Below are 14,220 nucleotides of genomic sequence, written 5' to 3' on the forward strand. Positions count from 1 at the left end.
AACTGGTATGTGGTTCCCTGGCTGACCTTGCTCCTGCCCATGCTCTCAGTGTCCAGCCAATGGACAGGTACCTCTCCCCTATTTCTCTTAGCCAGTCTCTCATCCCTCATGTTCCTGTTGATAGCTCTAGCTTCATCCCTGGCAACTCCAGACCATAAGCAGGGAGCCATGCAGAGTGGACAGGAAGAGACACCAGGAAGAAACACACAGTGCCAGGGTTTATTACAGCTTCGGGCTGGGTGAGCACAGGCCCCTCTCTAACCCCAGTTCTCAGGGCCCCTCCAGCAGGCAGCTATCTTGCCTGACACAGCTCTCTGGTAGCTTGTCTTTCTTGGACAGTCCCATCCGCCTGTGTTTACTTGAGATGACTGGCAAAGGGCTTCTTTATGTGATAAAGGGCACACAGCCTTGCTGTGGGGAGTCGTATAGCCACAGGCTTTCTGTTTTTCTCCAAGACATCTATATGTCACCACAGAGGATGAGCCAAGACAGTCAAGAGGGTCTCCAAGGGCCAAATCCTCCCCTGGCACCCTCCTCAAGCGGATCTTAATTGTCCCATTACCCTCCATGATGCTGGCTTCACCACATGGCAGGCAGAGGGTGGAACAGAGGCAGTGGGAACCACAGAGGGTCCTTGTGGGCCACATGGAGCATGCATGCCTAAGGTTTTCATTGTCAGTTGTGCAGGTTCTGCTCCAAGTGGAGGGACATGAGGGGTTGGGGGATGCAATTGCCTTCCAGCACTGGGCTTTAGGGAGTGTTCATGGATGCCATGGGCAGGGAACTGCAGGCCAGGGCACAGCTGCATTCATCGACGTGGGTATAGGTGTGTTGGATGACTGTACCGTTGGGACACTGCATGGCCACAGCTACGTCATGGACCTTGCTCTCCTGACAGCAGGTGCACTGATGCTCCGTGGCCTGGGCCTCCAAGGAGTACCTGTGGGCATGGGAGGTCAGCGTTTCCCATCCATGATCCTCTTGGCAGTACAGTGATTCATGGTCCTCTGTGGGCTCTTGAAAGCTGTCTGTCTATCCACCATGACTACTTTCTTGAACACACAGCCTTGCCCTTCCTGGGCATTTTTAAAAACCACCTTCATCTTGCATCACCTCCCATGATTCCCCTTTCCTTCCATCCTGCTGACCCTATTGAGACTCTTCCTCTGGACAGTCACCTTAAGTCCTGGAGCCAACCTGGTACCCTTCCTCCTGCCTACTCTAACCACAGATTCTTCAACTTTCCTGACCACTCCTGTTCACAGCTGACTGCAGCCTGGGGCCATCTGGGGACCACAGAGGGATCTGATGCTACCTGTTTTCCTAGACACTTTCAGATTCCTGGACACAAGTCCATGGAGAAAACCTAATTCTGTACAGCTAAGCAAGGTTTGCCCCTGACATGACTGGGAAATGGGCCATTTATTTTATGCCGACAGGTATGTGTGACCTCTGTGTCCAGAAGGTCCAGAAGGACACCAAGAAGGAGACAGTCTCTGTAAGACCTAAGGTGACAAGGTAGCAACTGGTTCTGCTACACTCTTGGGGAGGTAAGGCCCCCCCCACTCACTTGGACATTCCAGAGCAGGAACCCTCGCAGAAGGTGACGTTGACTGCCATCTCTGTTTCACAGCCCTTATGCCGCAGGATGGTTGTGCTTACACGTACTTGACATGTACTTGGGTCTACAAAAAAAGACAGGCCATTGCAGAGACCATAGACCCTAACTCAGAGACCCTGGACCTGGTAAGACTGGCCCTCTGTGGTGGTTAATATTGACCGCCAACTCAGCAAGATCCAGAGTCACTTAAAAGACAAAGAGATTGAGAGATTGTTTAGATTAAACTAACTTCTGAGGGAAGACCCACCCTGAATGTGGGCAGGACCTCCCATGGGCTAGGGCCTCAGACTGACTGAAAAGGAAAAAGTGTGCCCCAGCTTTTATCCCTGTCTGCTTCTTGGCTGCAGACATATATGACCATCTGCTTCTGTTGCTGCCATGTCTCCCCAACATGGTGGGACTGTACACTCAAACCATGAGGCAAAGAAAGCCTTCCTTAAACTGATTTTGTCTGGTATTTTGTCACAGTCTCACAGCAGTGAGAGAAGTAACTGACACACCTTTCCTGGGCAACCCGCCTGGGACTTTGGTGGAATCTGCCACTCATGGGAAAAACTTGGATTGCTTTTGGTGGGAACTGGATGGAGCTGGAGGACTAGATGAGAGTTATCTTCAACTTACCTTCTTTTTCACAGGAGTAGCAGCAACCTATTTTCCTTATGGTTCCCTGCAGGGCCAAGAACAGAGCAGAATAGAACTGGGACAGAGCCAGGATACGGGGTAGAAGCCATGGAAACACAGACTTCTTGGGTCAGAACCTTCCAGGGGCATGACAAGGGTGAACCACCCAAAGGCAGTGCCTCTCAGATACATACCTTACAGTTGGACACATCAGGGCATAACATGGGGAGTGGAGTCAGTACATGGATTCCATTCTCAGCCTTACAGATGTACACCGTGCAGTTGTCCACGTGGCTGTTCACCCAGGTTTCACTGGGCTGAAATCAAAACACACAATAGAGGTCCAGACAGGAACCCAGTTGTGGATGAGACCTGCTCAGGGGAGGATCTCTTGCACTATCTCCAATTACCTTCACTGCCTGGCCCTCTGGCGTGAAGCAGGCATCCTGTACACACTCGCCACAGCACTGCCCTGACACCAGCGTGTACTTAAAGCCCTGTGGGGACAGGAGAGGTAGTCAGGTCTCTCATTCATCCCAGCCATCCTTCTAAGGGTCCTGGGCCTCCTTGGCAGGAACTCCTGAGAGGTTATGTCTTTGTTCTGTGTTATACCCCCTTCCCAGGTCTTGCAGCTTAGCTTACCCTGCTTCTTAGCCTCTTTGTCTACTGTAGTGGTTCTTAACCTTCCTAAGATTGTGACCCTTTAATACAGTTTTTTATGTTATGGTGACCCCCAACAATACAATTATTTTGTTGCTACTTCATAACTGTAATTGTGCTACTGTAATGAATTGTAATGTAAATATCTGACATACAGAACATCTGATATGTGACCCTTATGAAAGGGTCATTCAACCCCAATGGGGTCCTGACCCACAGGTTGAGAACTGCTGGTCTACTGGTACCATACTGGATCTGTTTCTAGTCAGCTCATCAACCTGCAGGACCTGTCCTCCAGTCCTCATCATCTCCTACTTTTCCATTTAGAAAAGAAACAAGACCTCAAAATTATAGTGAATTGGAAAACTCTCAATGATGGACTTCCATGGGTAGCCTCTCAAGATGTCTGCTGGGCCACAGACTCACCTGGGGGCAGGAGGTGGTACAAAGGATCTTTCTACACTCTACTTTTGGTTCTTGATTGCCCACAGAGAAGCAGGTGCATGTTTGGCAGGGAACATCCCCTGGGAAGTTTGCACCAACCTAGAGCAGATGAGGAGAGCAGCTCTAAGAGAAGGTGGGGGCAGGGGTGAGCACATATCAGATCGACTCAGCTGAGTCCAGACATGTCCATGGGCCCAGTTCTTTTCCCCACAGTGTAATTGTTTCCATAGTCGAACACAGATATTCAGTGGGTGGGGACAGCAGTAAGCTGGGAGACTCAGAAGCTGACCACTCAGATGTAGCAGATGTGGTAACCTCTCGTTCCACAGCTCCTGCATGCGCACACGCACACACACACACACACACACACACACACACACACACACACACACAATGGCCTTATGTTCTATGTCTTAAGGGCCCAGACCCCATCTCCAGATCTACCTTTATGGCAAGGATCAGGAACTGGGGTACATGGACTTCCCACCCACCTCGGCCTACCCCTGCTGTTCACCCTGCCTGGGCTGAGCCCTTACCCCATAGAGGGTGTCATTGTGTGTGCACATCATGGGTCCTGAAAGGAAAGGGGGTTGATTACACATCTGGGCAGTGGAGCAGAAACCCTGGCTCCTCCCCATCCCTGAACTCCCCTGCAGCCAGTCTCAGTGCACACTTCCCTACGCTTCAGCCCCATTCCTACTCACGGCAGATGGAGCTGGGGCAGCAGCTGCCCTCCTCGTAGATACGGATCAGTTCATGCCCTGGCTCACACTTGGACAGACTCTTGGGGCAGGTGGTTGTATTGCAGACTGTAGAGAAATGGCCATGTCAGGATACTGCCCATTTTGTCCTCCCTCCCCCCCCCCAATCTTCTCCCTTTCGGGAAATACTAGCCTCTAGTGTCATTTTTCTTTGAGACTTAGTAGGCTTCATGACTTTTCTGGGTGTCATAAGATTCCCTCACTCTTTCATTTCCTTGGTCCTTACCAAGTGTCTGTTCTGTTAGGTCAGACCAGAGGTCACCAGTGGTACTTTTAGGTCAAAAGCTGAAGCATCTTGAGACATCCCCCACCTAAATGGTCCAGTGCAGCTAAGCTAGAGTATGTCTCTCCTGTGTTCCCAGTAGGTGCTCACCACAGTCTGTCTCGGAGCAGCATGGATTGTCCGCCTTGGGCCTGGTCACAGTCACAAAGCCAGCTTTTGTGCACTGTGGGAGCTCCTGGCTCTCACACTGCACTGGCTCACAGTGTACCGACACAGAGCTGGGGTCGCACACACAGGACTGGCAGTTGCTGATCCAGTGTTCTCCCGGCTGAAACAGGCCAAGTCAAGATCTCTGAAGGCTCTGAGGTTCTAAAGTCCCTGGCCTCTCTGCCTGCACTCAACTCCAAGTCCTTGTTTGCCCTCAGCAGGTTAGCCCTCTGCTGTCCAGGGTGAGAGCAGGAAGGAAGCCCAGGAGCCCCACGTCAGCCTCCTGGGCTATGAGGAGTCAGCCACCCTCCCTCCTTCCTCCCTTCTCTTCTTGAGCTCAAGTGGGGGCAGGGGAACAGCACCACTCACAAACTTGGGCAGCCCATCAGGTCCCACGCAGGCTGGAAAAAAACCGAAAAAACTGTTACTGGAGATACTGGGGTTCAAGGCCATGCAGAAGGGGATCATAGGTTGAGAGAACTGTGCTTAGTCCTGGCCACCTGTACCCCAAGCCAAGACCTCTGTCTTCTCCCAGGGTGGAGCAGAAGGCCCTAGAGAATTCTGAGGGTGTCAAGTCCCTGAAGCGGTAGTGAAGTTGGATGTTGAGAGTCTAGCGCTTGGCAAAGGAAGGCAGCTTCTCTGGCCAGCTTCAAGCAGCAGAGTTTAGACAGAATGGTGGCCGGCTCACAGAAGGCCTTTAGACATCTGCTCCAGGCTCCTCTCACATAATAGTCAGGCAGAAGAGGGTCTGCAGATGTCTTGGATCTTGGCCTGGCCTGGCAGGTGAGGACCCTATGGGGGACAGGGGCAGGACAAGGCTTGTCCCATGGTAGGTAAATGGCACTTACGACACTCCTGCACACAGATGTCCATGCGGGAGTTGAAGAGGAGCTGATTCTCAGGGCAGAAGCAGCCCTCTGCCAGCATCTCAGTTGAAATACTCATGGTCCTAGTGTGAGGAGGGGCAAGCAGCAGAGTGAGGATCAGAAATGAGGTGATACCTCCAAGAGCCAGTCGTGGGGGTCCCAGAGCTTAGACCCTTCAGACATGGAAGGCCAGCTGCTATACTATTACTTAGATTGTACTCACCTGGAGCTGCAGGATGCTGGATGCAGGGGTCCACAAGGCCTGTATTCCTTAGTGGGTGGACAGGAGAGGTCTGTGGGTGCAGAGAGCATCATCAGACATGTTTGGAAGGACCAAGGAGACTGGGGTCCTGACAAATTGGATACTCCCTACTTACCACATAGCCCTTCAGTAGCATTGCGCCAGTTGATGCACACACCCCGGGCCCGGCAGAGTGTTGCATAGGCCTCCAGGCTTTGACAGAGCATGTCAGTAACATTGGCATTGCAGTGGTCATTGACACAGGAACTGAAGAAGGTATCTGGAGGGATGAGCCTGTGGCACTCAGCGAAGACCCTATGGCAATGAGTGGTCAGGACTGGGAGCTCAGAACCCAGCAGGGAGGTTAGCCAAGGGGACTGCCCAAGCCCACCACCCCAAAGGCCAACTCACTGGCTCAGCATCAGCTGACAGAGGGGTGCAGTGGGACATGGGGTAGAGGTGGATGTGCTGGATACTGGGGGCTGGGAAGTGGTGCTCGGGGCAGGGCTAGGCTGAGCTAAGCAGCTGTTGTTGCTGTTCCCGGGAACCAGCCAGTGTCTGGCCATGTCCTGGCAGTTGGAAGCTATGGTGCCATCTGGCCGGCGGCAGTCATCTGTCTGGCTATTGGTGCAGGTACCTGGTGAATAGGGTAGAGGTTACAATCAGTTTCTTGCTGTTTTCCATAGACTCATTCCTTCCCCCGACTTAGGAATGCAGAATGAGCCTGGCCATGCCTACTCACCACACTGGCCCTCAGTATTGTTGCTGAAGTATCTGTAGGGTAACCATATCTGGAAGATGTGCCCATCAAAACTGATGCTGGTGCCAATGGTGGAAATGTTGACACTCATTGTGGTGGTGCCGCTCAAGGACACTGTCACACCATTCTTACTGTAGCCTGAGTTTATCAACATTTGGTCCCATATGACCTAGGGATGTCCAGAGGAAAACAGTAACCAGGGAGCCAACTAGGCAGCAGTGGATGCTTCTTTGCCAAACACTAAGGACATTCTATTCCTCAATCTAGAGCCAGGCATTTACTCTTTGCCTAGCAAAGCTCCTACAGGTCATATCTGCAGAGGGGAGAATACTCTTGGTCCTGAGGGCTTTTCATCTTTGCCTGTGTTGCCCCATGCTTGCAATATGGCCTTGGGGCTCTACCTGCCAGAAGACTCACCAGGCTCTCCTCCTTCCCACTGCCAGTGGTGGTGATGGTGAGGACAATCTCCATAGAGTTGTAGTTCACACTGAGGGCACGGGGACAGAAGGTGGCATTGGTAGTAGCCCCACAGTAGTAGCTGTGAGCAAGGATGCTCAGGTTGCCATGGCGAGGGTGGATCTCTCTCATGAGCACCGAGGTACAGTTGTCCAGGAAAGTATAGGAGGTGCCATCAAATGTCAGGTAGTGTGACTGCCCCCATCCACTGCAGAAGCCTACGGGAGACTACAGTTGAAGGCTCCCTTCCCAGCCCTGTTACCCAGCACCACCTCTGGATGGTTCCTTCAGGGGAACACAGTTGCTTCATCTACAAAGTAGTTATCTCCCAAATCATATCTACCTGGGGAATTGTGAATATGGTGTTGGTCTTAAAATGGAATAATCCCAAATTACCTGGGTGTTCCTTGAACCTGATGATAGTATACTTAGAAATGGCAGGAGAGAGAGACATGGAGCAGAATAGAGTGATGAAGCCACAAGCCAAGGACTCTGTAGCCCTTAACTGGGAAAGTCAAGAAGGGTTCTCCACAGAGATGCCTTGCCTGTCTTGATATGACTCTAGCTCAGAAATGTGAGACCCTGAGTTTGCTGTTCTAAGTCCCAAGTTTGAGTCACTTAACACTCACTAATAGAAGTTGTCATCAGGACCGCAAGAAAGGACTTCCATTGTGGCTTTCTGCACCCTACCCCTTCCTGGTCACACAGCCCCTTCCTCTGCCCCATTCATGTTACCAGCATCCCTGTGCATACAATGCCCACAGGCTGGCACAGCATTTACATGTGCTGTTTGAGACTGACACGCTGAGATCAGATGCCTCAATCCTGTCCCATCTTGCTGGACTGTCCCGTGCCCGCCCTCTGCTCACATTCGCACTCATAGTGGAAGTGGCAAGGCTCCTGGTCCCACACTTTGATGGGCGAGTGCTTGTTGACACAGGTGACATTGTCCACAGGCTCTGGCTCTTCAAGGATGATTTGGTTATTTCCCTGGCACCTAGCCACTGTACAGTTCTCCAGGGTCCAGGACTCATTCACCTGAGGCAGAAGACATGCAGGGTGTTCACCTTGAGGTCATGTGGAGATCCAAGTTCTGTCCTTTCTGGACCCCCAGGTCCCTACAGATATGAATCACAGAAGGCAGCCAGCTTCTGCTGATCAAAACCCCAGATCTCATGCGCCTCTCTCAACAGGAGCCACTGGAAGATGGGTCACTGAGATAGGCTACATGGTTGAGGTGGTGCTTTAGGTGGACATTAGCCATGACTCAACCCAAATGCATTTGTTCCTGAGAACCCATATCCACACCACATCAGAGGGAGGTGGAGGGAGAAGGGAGGCTCACCTGCCGGGGAGGGATGGCATTATCACAGCCAGGAAGCAGGGTAGACAAAGGTACATGGGTAGACGGCACTGGAGGTGAAGAGGAGGGACAGGCACCTTGGAAGCGGTCAAGCTCACAGTTTTGGTTGCAGGTGGCATAGAATTGGCAGCCAGCTCCATCAGTCTTATTGTAGATGACATCTCCTGTAGAAGGAAAAAAAGACAGAAAGACATAGCCACACCCTATCTGAAGAGGCACGGTAGCATTGGGGGAGACATAGGGGCAGCCTGCCTGAGGGAGAAGATTATCCAGAGATGGCATAGACTGAACTTTACATGCATGAAAGGGCTCATAGCTCCCAAGGCTGACAGACCCAGGGGACAAGGGACATGAGGTAGGGAAAACATGGATTTTTCTACTCACCAGGTAAAAAGAGCTGTCCAAATGCCCGGCAGAAACAGGGTGACGGGGAAACTGATTGACTGGAAAAGACAGTAGATCTAAGGGTACTGAGGCGCACGGGGGAAACAGTAGACATGCTGAAGGTCACCTGACTACTGGAGGAAAGTTCAGGGGTGTGGGTGGTCTCTGCAGTGGAGGAGGGGGCTGCAGTAGGGCCCGTGGCTCCAGGTGAAGTTGCAGTGGTCAGAACTGGAGAGGTGGGAGTGGGCACTAGGGAAGAGGAGTGGGGCACAGTGAAGTTGGTGGCCACAGGGGAAGAAGTCATGGTGTTTGAGGTTGGGGAAGTGTGAGTGGACAACACGGTAGAGGTAGAAGGAACAGTGGAGGGGGTGGCCATGGGTGGGGTGGTACAGTGGGTGGTGTTATCACAGCAGAGGAGGCGCACATGGTAGTTGTCACAATATTGCAAAGGCCCCGATTGGTTGATATTCTTGCATATCAGTCCAAATCGCACATCACACTGGACCACCTGCTCTAGAGTTTCCAAGGGCTTGTCTGGCTCCTTCTCAGAGCGGCACTGGATGTCCTTGGGCTGTTCACAGAACACAAAGCCAACCTCACGTAGCACTGCATAGACCTCAAAGTCCCCGCCTCTGGGACCAGGATTAGGGAAGTCTGCATCAAACCAGTCTGTCCATGTGCATTGAGGTGCACAGCCCGAGTCAGTAAGTGTGGCCCCTGTGGATGCTTGGGTACTTGGAACTGGGGAGCTGAAGGAATGCTTGGTCTGAAAGGTGGACTCAGTGCTTGAGGCCACTGTGGTTGTGAAAGGGACCAGAGGATTATGGGTCGACCAGGGCAGTGCTGACGTTCGGGTGCTGGAAGGGGTACTAGGGCAGTGACTATAGTCATCACAGCAAAGCACACGGATGCGGTAGTTGAGGCATACACTAAAGGGCCCCGGCTGGTCCAGGTTCCTGCACACCAGACCAAAGCTCAAACTGCAGTTGATCACCTGATTCAACTCCTGCTGAGGCACATGGTCAGCAACATCACATTCTAAGTGCAGGGGCTTTTCACATATAGCAATTCCAGCTGCTCTGATGTTGGCATAGGTCTCAAATTCCCCTCCAGAACTCCCAGGGATGGGTGAACTGTGGTCCAGCCAATCTGACCAGGTACATTGAGGTTTGCAGCCCGTGGAACTGGAGAGTGGAGTAGAGATGACTGTAGTGCTGCTACTCAGCAGAGAGGAGGACAGATTCTCTTTGGAAGTACCAGTGGGTGTGGAAATAGCTGAAGTGTGGCTGAGGGTACTAGGAGAAACCAAAGAAGTGGTTATGGCAGTACTAGAGAGTTTGGCAGTGGTGGCAGGCCGTGGTGTGGGGGGTGAGCCTGCAGTGGTGGTCGGTCCCTGGCAGTGGCTCACACTGCAGCACAGCACCCGGATCATGTAGTTGTAGCACATGTCAAATTTGCCTTTCTGGTCCCTGTTGCGGCACACCAGACCAAAGTTGACATCACATGTCACTTCCTGACCCAACATGTCCAAACTCATGTCAGGGTAGTTCTGGGCCTCACACTGGATGCCCTGAGGCTGTTCACAAACATCTGCCCCAGTGGCCCTGATCTTCTCATATGTCTCAATGTCTCCTCCCTCGCTGTCAGACGTGGGGTAATCTGTGTCAAGCCACCCTGTCCACTGACATTGGGGTTGGCAGGTGGTAGAGGTCACAGGCGTGCTGACCGTGTGTGTGACCGTGCTGGCTGCTGAAGTGGACGTGGTCTGTGTCCTGGGTGCTTCTGTGGTGCTGGCTGAGGGAGCGCCAGTGAGCTCTGGGGTAGTCTTGGAATGTGTAATTGCTCTGCTCGTGGAGGTCGCCATGGCTGAGCTCATGGTGGTGCTTCCAGGAGGGGAATAGGATGGTCCAGGTGTGGTCAGAGAGGTAGAGAGGGTTGTCCCTCTGGCCAGGGAAGTCCTTGAGGTTGTTGCTGAGAATGTGCTGGTGGCGTGAGGACTGCTGGGAGGTAGGGAGTGCCCTTGAGAGGTGGACCTGGTTGTCACCACTGACGGGGTCCCAGAGGATTCTGGGCTCCTGGGATGCTGAGTAGTCTTTGAGGTGGCTGTCAGAGAAGTGCTGGGTCGGGATGACACACTTGCAGTCAGGATCCCAGAGGTGGGCATCTCTGAGCCCTGGATGCTGGTGGTGGAGTCTGAAGGAGACCAGGTCTCAACTGGACTGGTGTTGGGATAAGGCTTGGAGGACAGGGTCTGGGTAGCAGTGGTGGCAGTCCGTGGTGTGGGGGGTGAGCCTGCAGTGGTGGTCGGTCCCTGGCAGTGGCTCACACTGCAGCACAGCACCCGGATCATGTAGTTGTAGCACATGTCAGATTTGCTTTTCTGGTCCCTGTTGCGGCACACCAGACCAAAGTTGACATCACATGTCACTTCCTGACCCAACATGTCCAAACTCATGTCAGGGTAGTTCTGGGCCTCACACTGGATGCCCTGAGGCTGTTCACAGACATCTGCCCCAGTGGCCCTGATCTTCTCATATGTCTCAATGTCTCCTCCCTCGCTGTCAGACGTGGGGTAATCTGTGTCAAGCCACCCTGTCCACTGACATTGGGGTTGGCAGGTGGTAGAGGTCACAGGGCTACTGACTGAGTGTGTGGAAGGTGTGGATTTTGTATGGATAACGTTGGTCACCAGGCTGTCTGAAGTCTTTGAAGATGTGGTAGCTTTTGTGGAATGCCTTTGTCTTGTTGATGAACTGGTGGCCATTGTGGGTACCTCATTACTTGCTTTAGGCTTGTTTGTGGTAGATGTAGGTGGAACAGCAGTTGTGCTTGGGCAATGGCTATAGTCATCACAGCAAAGCACACGTATATTATAGTTGAAGCACATTTTGAAATCATCTGTCTGGTCCTCATTTTTGCAGACTAGCCCTGTCTCCAGGCTGCAGCTTACTACTTGGCCAACCTTATCAATGCTCACTGCAGGGTAGTTCTCTGCCCGGCACTCAATCTTTTCTGGTGCCTGGCACATCTTCTTACCAGAAGCTCTGATGTTTTCATAGGTCTCCATGTCTCCTCTTATTACCCCTGAGGTTGGTGAGTCCACATCAAACCATTCTGTCCATGTACACTTGGGCTGGCAGTGGGTTGTACCCTGGCTGGTGGTGGCAGTAGTCATGGTTACTGGTAGTGTCTGCATCCTTGGTGTACTGGTAGACAGCTCTTCTATGACTGTGGTTAGGCTTGTGGGTGGAAGTTTTGAAAAGACAGTGCCAGCTGTACCAGTAAGTATTCTGGTCCAGATTCCAGTCGAGGAAGTTTGCTTTGTTGTCAAGGCAGGTGTCGATGGCTGGAATGTTTTAGGCATGATGGTGAGTGTTGTATGGATAGAGGAGACCGTTCCTGGGCTGCTACTTTCCGTGACACTTGAAACATGTGGGGTGCTTCTGGTAGAGGATGTAACAATAGTGGCCGTGTAGCTAGAGCCAGGTGGAGTTTTTGAGAAGCTTGTTGCTACCGTGGTGGAAGTCGAGTAAGTTCTGGTCACAGATAAACTAGTGCTGGCCTGAGACTTGGAGGACAGGGTCTGGGTAGCAGTGGTGGCAGTCCGTGGTGTGGGGGGTGAGCCTGCAGTGGTGGTCGGCCCCTGGCAGTGGCTCACACTGCAGCACAGCACCCGGATCATGTAGTTGTAGCACATGTCAGATTTGCCTTTCTGGTCCCTGTTGCGGCACACCAGACCAAAGTTGACATCACATGTCACTTCCTGACCCAACATGTCCAAACTCATGTCAGGGTAGTTCTGGGCCTCACACTGGATGCCCTGAGGCTGTTCACAGACATCTGCCCCAGTGGCCCTGATCTTCTCATATGTCTCAATGTCTCCTCCCTCGCTGTCAGACGTGGGGTAATCTGTGTCAAGCCACCCTGTCCACTGACATTGGGGTTGGCAGGTGGTAGAGGTCACAGGCGTGCTGACCGTGTGTGTGACCGTGCTGGCTGCTGAAGTGGACGTGGTCTGTGTCCTGGGTGCTTCTGTGGTGCTGGCTGAGGGAGCGCCAGTGAGCTCTGGGGTAGTCTTGGAATGTGTAATTACTCTGCTCGTGGAGGTCGCCATGGCTGAGCTCATGGTGGTGCTTCCAGGAGGGGAATAGGATGGTCCAGGTGTGGTCAGAGAGGTAGAGAAGGTTGTCCCTCTGGCCAGGGAAGTCCTTGAGGTTGTTGCTGAGAATGTGCTGGTGGCGTGAGGACTGCTGGGAGGTAGGGAGTGCCCTTGAGAGGTGGACCTGGTTGTCACCACTGACGGGGTCCCAGAGGATTCTGGGCTCCTGGGATGCTGAGTAGTCTTTGAGGTGGCTGTCAGAGAAGTGCTGGGTCGGGATGACACACTTGCAGTCAGGATCCCAGAGGTGGGCATCTCTGAGCCCTGGATGCTGGTGGTGGAGTCTGAAGGAGACCAGGTCTCAACTGGACTGGTGTTGGGATAAGGCTTGGAGGACAGGGTCTGGGTAGCAGTGGTGGCAGTCTGTGGTGTGGGGGGTGAGCCTGCAGTGGTGGTCGGTCCCTGGCAGTGGCTCACACTGCAGCACAGCACCCGGATCATGTAGTTGTAGCACATGTCAGATTTGCCTTTCTGGTCCCTGTTGCGGCACACCAGACCAAAGTTGACATCACATGTCACTTCCTGACCCAACATGTCCAAACTCATGTCAGGGTAGTTCTGGGCCTCACACTGGATGCCCTGAGGCTGTTCACAGACATCTGCCCCAGTGGCCCTGATCTTCTCATATGTCTCAATGTCTCCTCCCTCGCTGTCAGACGTGGGGTAATCTGTGTCAAGCCACCCTGTCCACTGACATTGGGGTTGGCAGGTGGTAGAGGTCACAGGCGTGCTGACCATGTGTGTGACCATGCTGGCTGCTGAAGTGGATGTGGTCTGTGTCCTGGGTGCTTCTGTGGTGCTGGCTGAGGGAGCTCCAGTAAGCTCTGGGGTAGTCTTGGAATGTGTAATTGCTCTGCTCGTGGAGGTCGCCATGGTTGAGCTTATGGTGGTGCTTCCAGGAGGGGAATAGGATGGTCCAGGTGTGGTCAGAGCGGCAGACGAGTAAGACTTCCTGACCGGTTCTGTACTCATTTCTGCAGGAGAGGATGCTCTGGTGATATGGGTTTTAGTAATCAGCCTAGAGTGACTGTTGGACGTGTGACTGGTGATCAATGTTTGAGGGTTCTTTGTTGTCATCAAGGTAGAGTTGGGTTTAGTGGATCTGGTAGGTGTGGTTATGGTTTTAGAGAACCCTGTTGAGGTGCCAGTGGATGTTGTCAGCTTGGCAGTGCTGGGAGCGCTGGAGGAAGCTGTCCCTGAAGTTGTGTTTGGTTTACCTGAGTGTTGCTCTTTTGACGTTTGGAGGAAGGTAGTTGGAGAGGCTGAACTTGTTGACAAACTAGAGACAGACAAACTCTCAGTAGTCCCAGTTGTGCCAATGGAGACCACCCTGTCTGTCCTAGGGAAAGACATTCTCCTTAGTGTTGTGAATGAAGTTGAGGGCATTGGCTCCTCGGACGGCCTCTTGTTTGTGGATATGGAGACTGTACTGGGAAATCCAGATAATGGTGTGG

General features: G+C 52.6%; 1 protein-coding gene across 1 annotated transcript in view; it reads right to left on the reverse strand.

The window, feature by feature from the left end:
- Positions 1-317: 317 nt before the first annotated feature.
- The window catches only part of Muc5b (mucin 5B, oligomeric mucus/gel-forming), a 34,365-nt gene continuing 20,462 nt past the window's right edge, over positions 318-14,220 (reverse strand). Inside the window, exons 32-52 of the mRNA XM_087908691.1 lie at positions 13,984-14,045; positions 13,536-13,658; positions 8,608-13,484; positions 8,206-8,387; positions 7,730-7,898; positions 6,822-7,078; positions 6,387-6,573; positions 6,056-6,281; positions 5,781-5,959; positions 5,627-5,696; positions 5,386-5,486; positions 4,907-4,938; positions 4,481-4,658; positions 4,051-4,155; positions 3,883-3,920; positions 3,329-3,445; positions 2,653-2,739; positions 2,437-2,559; positions 2,243-2,288; positions 1,571-1,685; positions 318-940 (exon numbers count right to left, since the gene is read on the reverse strand). Of these exons, the coding sequence (XP_087764817.1) occupies positions 751-940; positions 1,571-1,685; positions 2,243-2,288; positions 2,437-2,559; positions 2,653-2,739; positions 3,329-3,445; positions 3,883-3,920; positions 4,051-4,155; positions 4,481-4,658; positions 4,907-4,938; positions 5,386-5,486; positions 5,627-5,696; positions 5,781-5,959; positions 6,056-6,281; positions 6,387-6,573; positions 6,822-7,078; positions 7,730-7,898; positions 8,206-8,387; positions 8,608-13,484; positions 13,536-13,658; positions 13,984-14,045 (7,464 nt within the window). The 3' untranslated portion in view covers positions 318-750. The remainder of the gene's footprint in view (positions 941-1,570; positions 1,686-2,242; positions 2,289-2,436; positions 2,560-2,652; positions 2,740-3,328; positions 3,446-3,882; positions 3,921-4,050; positions 4,156-4,480; positions 4,659-4,906; positions 4,939-5,385; positions 5,487-5,626; positions 5,697-5,780; positions 5,960-6,055; positions 6,282-6,386; positions 6,574-6,821; positions 7,079-7,729; positions 7,899-8,205; positions 8,388-8,607; positions 13,485-13,535; positions 13,659-13,983; positions 14,046-14,220) is intronic.

The sequence above is a fragment of the Myodes glareolus genome, chromosome 7, assembly GCF_982192425.1.
Source record: "Myodes glareolus chromosome 7, mMyoGla1.1, whole genome shotgun sequence".
NCBI classification, from domain to species: domain Eukaryota; kingdom Metazoa; phylum Chordata; class Mammalia; order Rodentia; family Cricetidae; genus Myodes; species Myodes glareolus.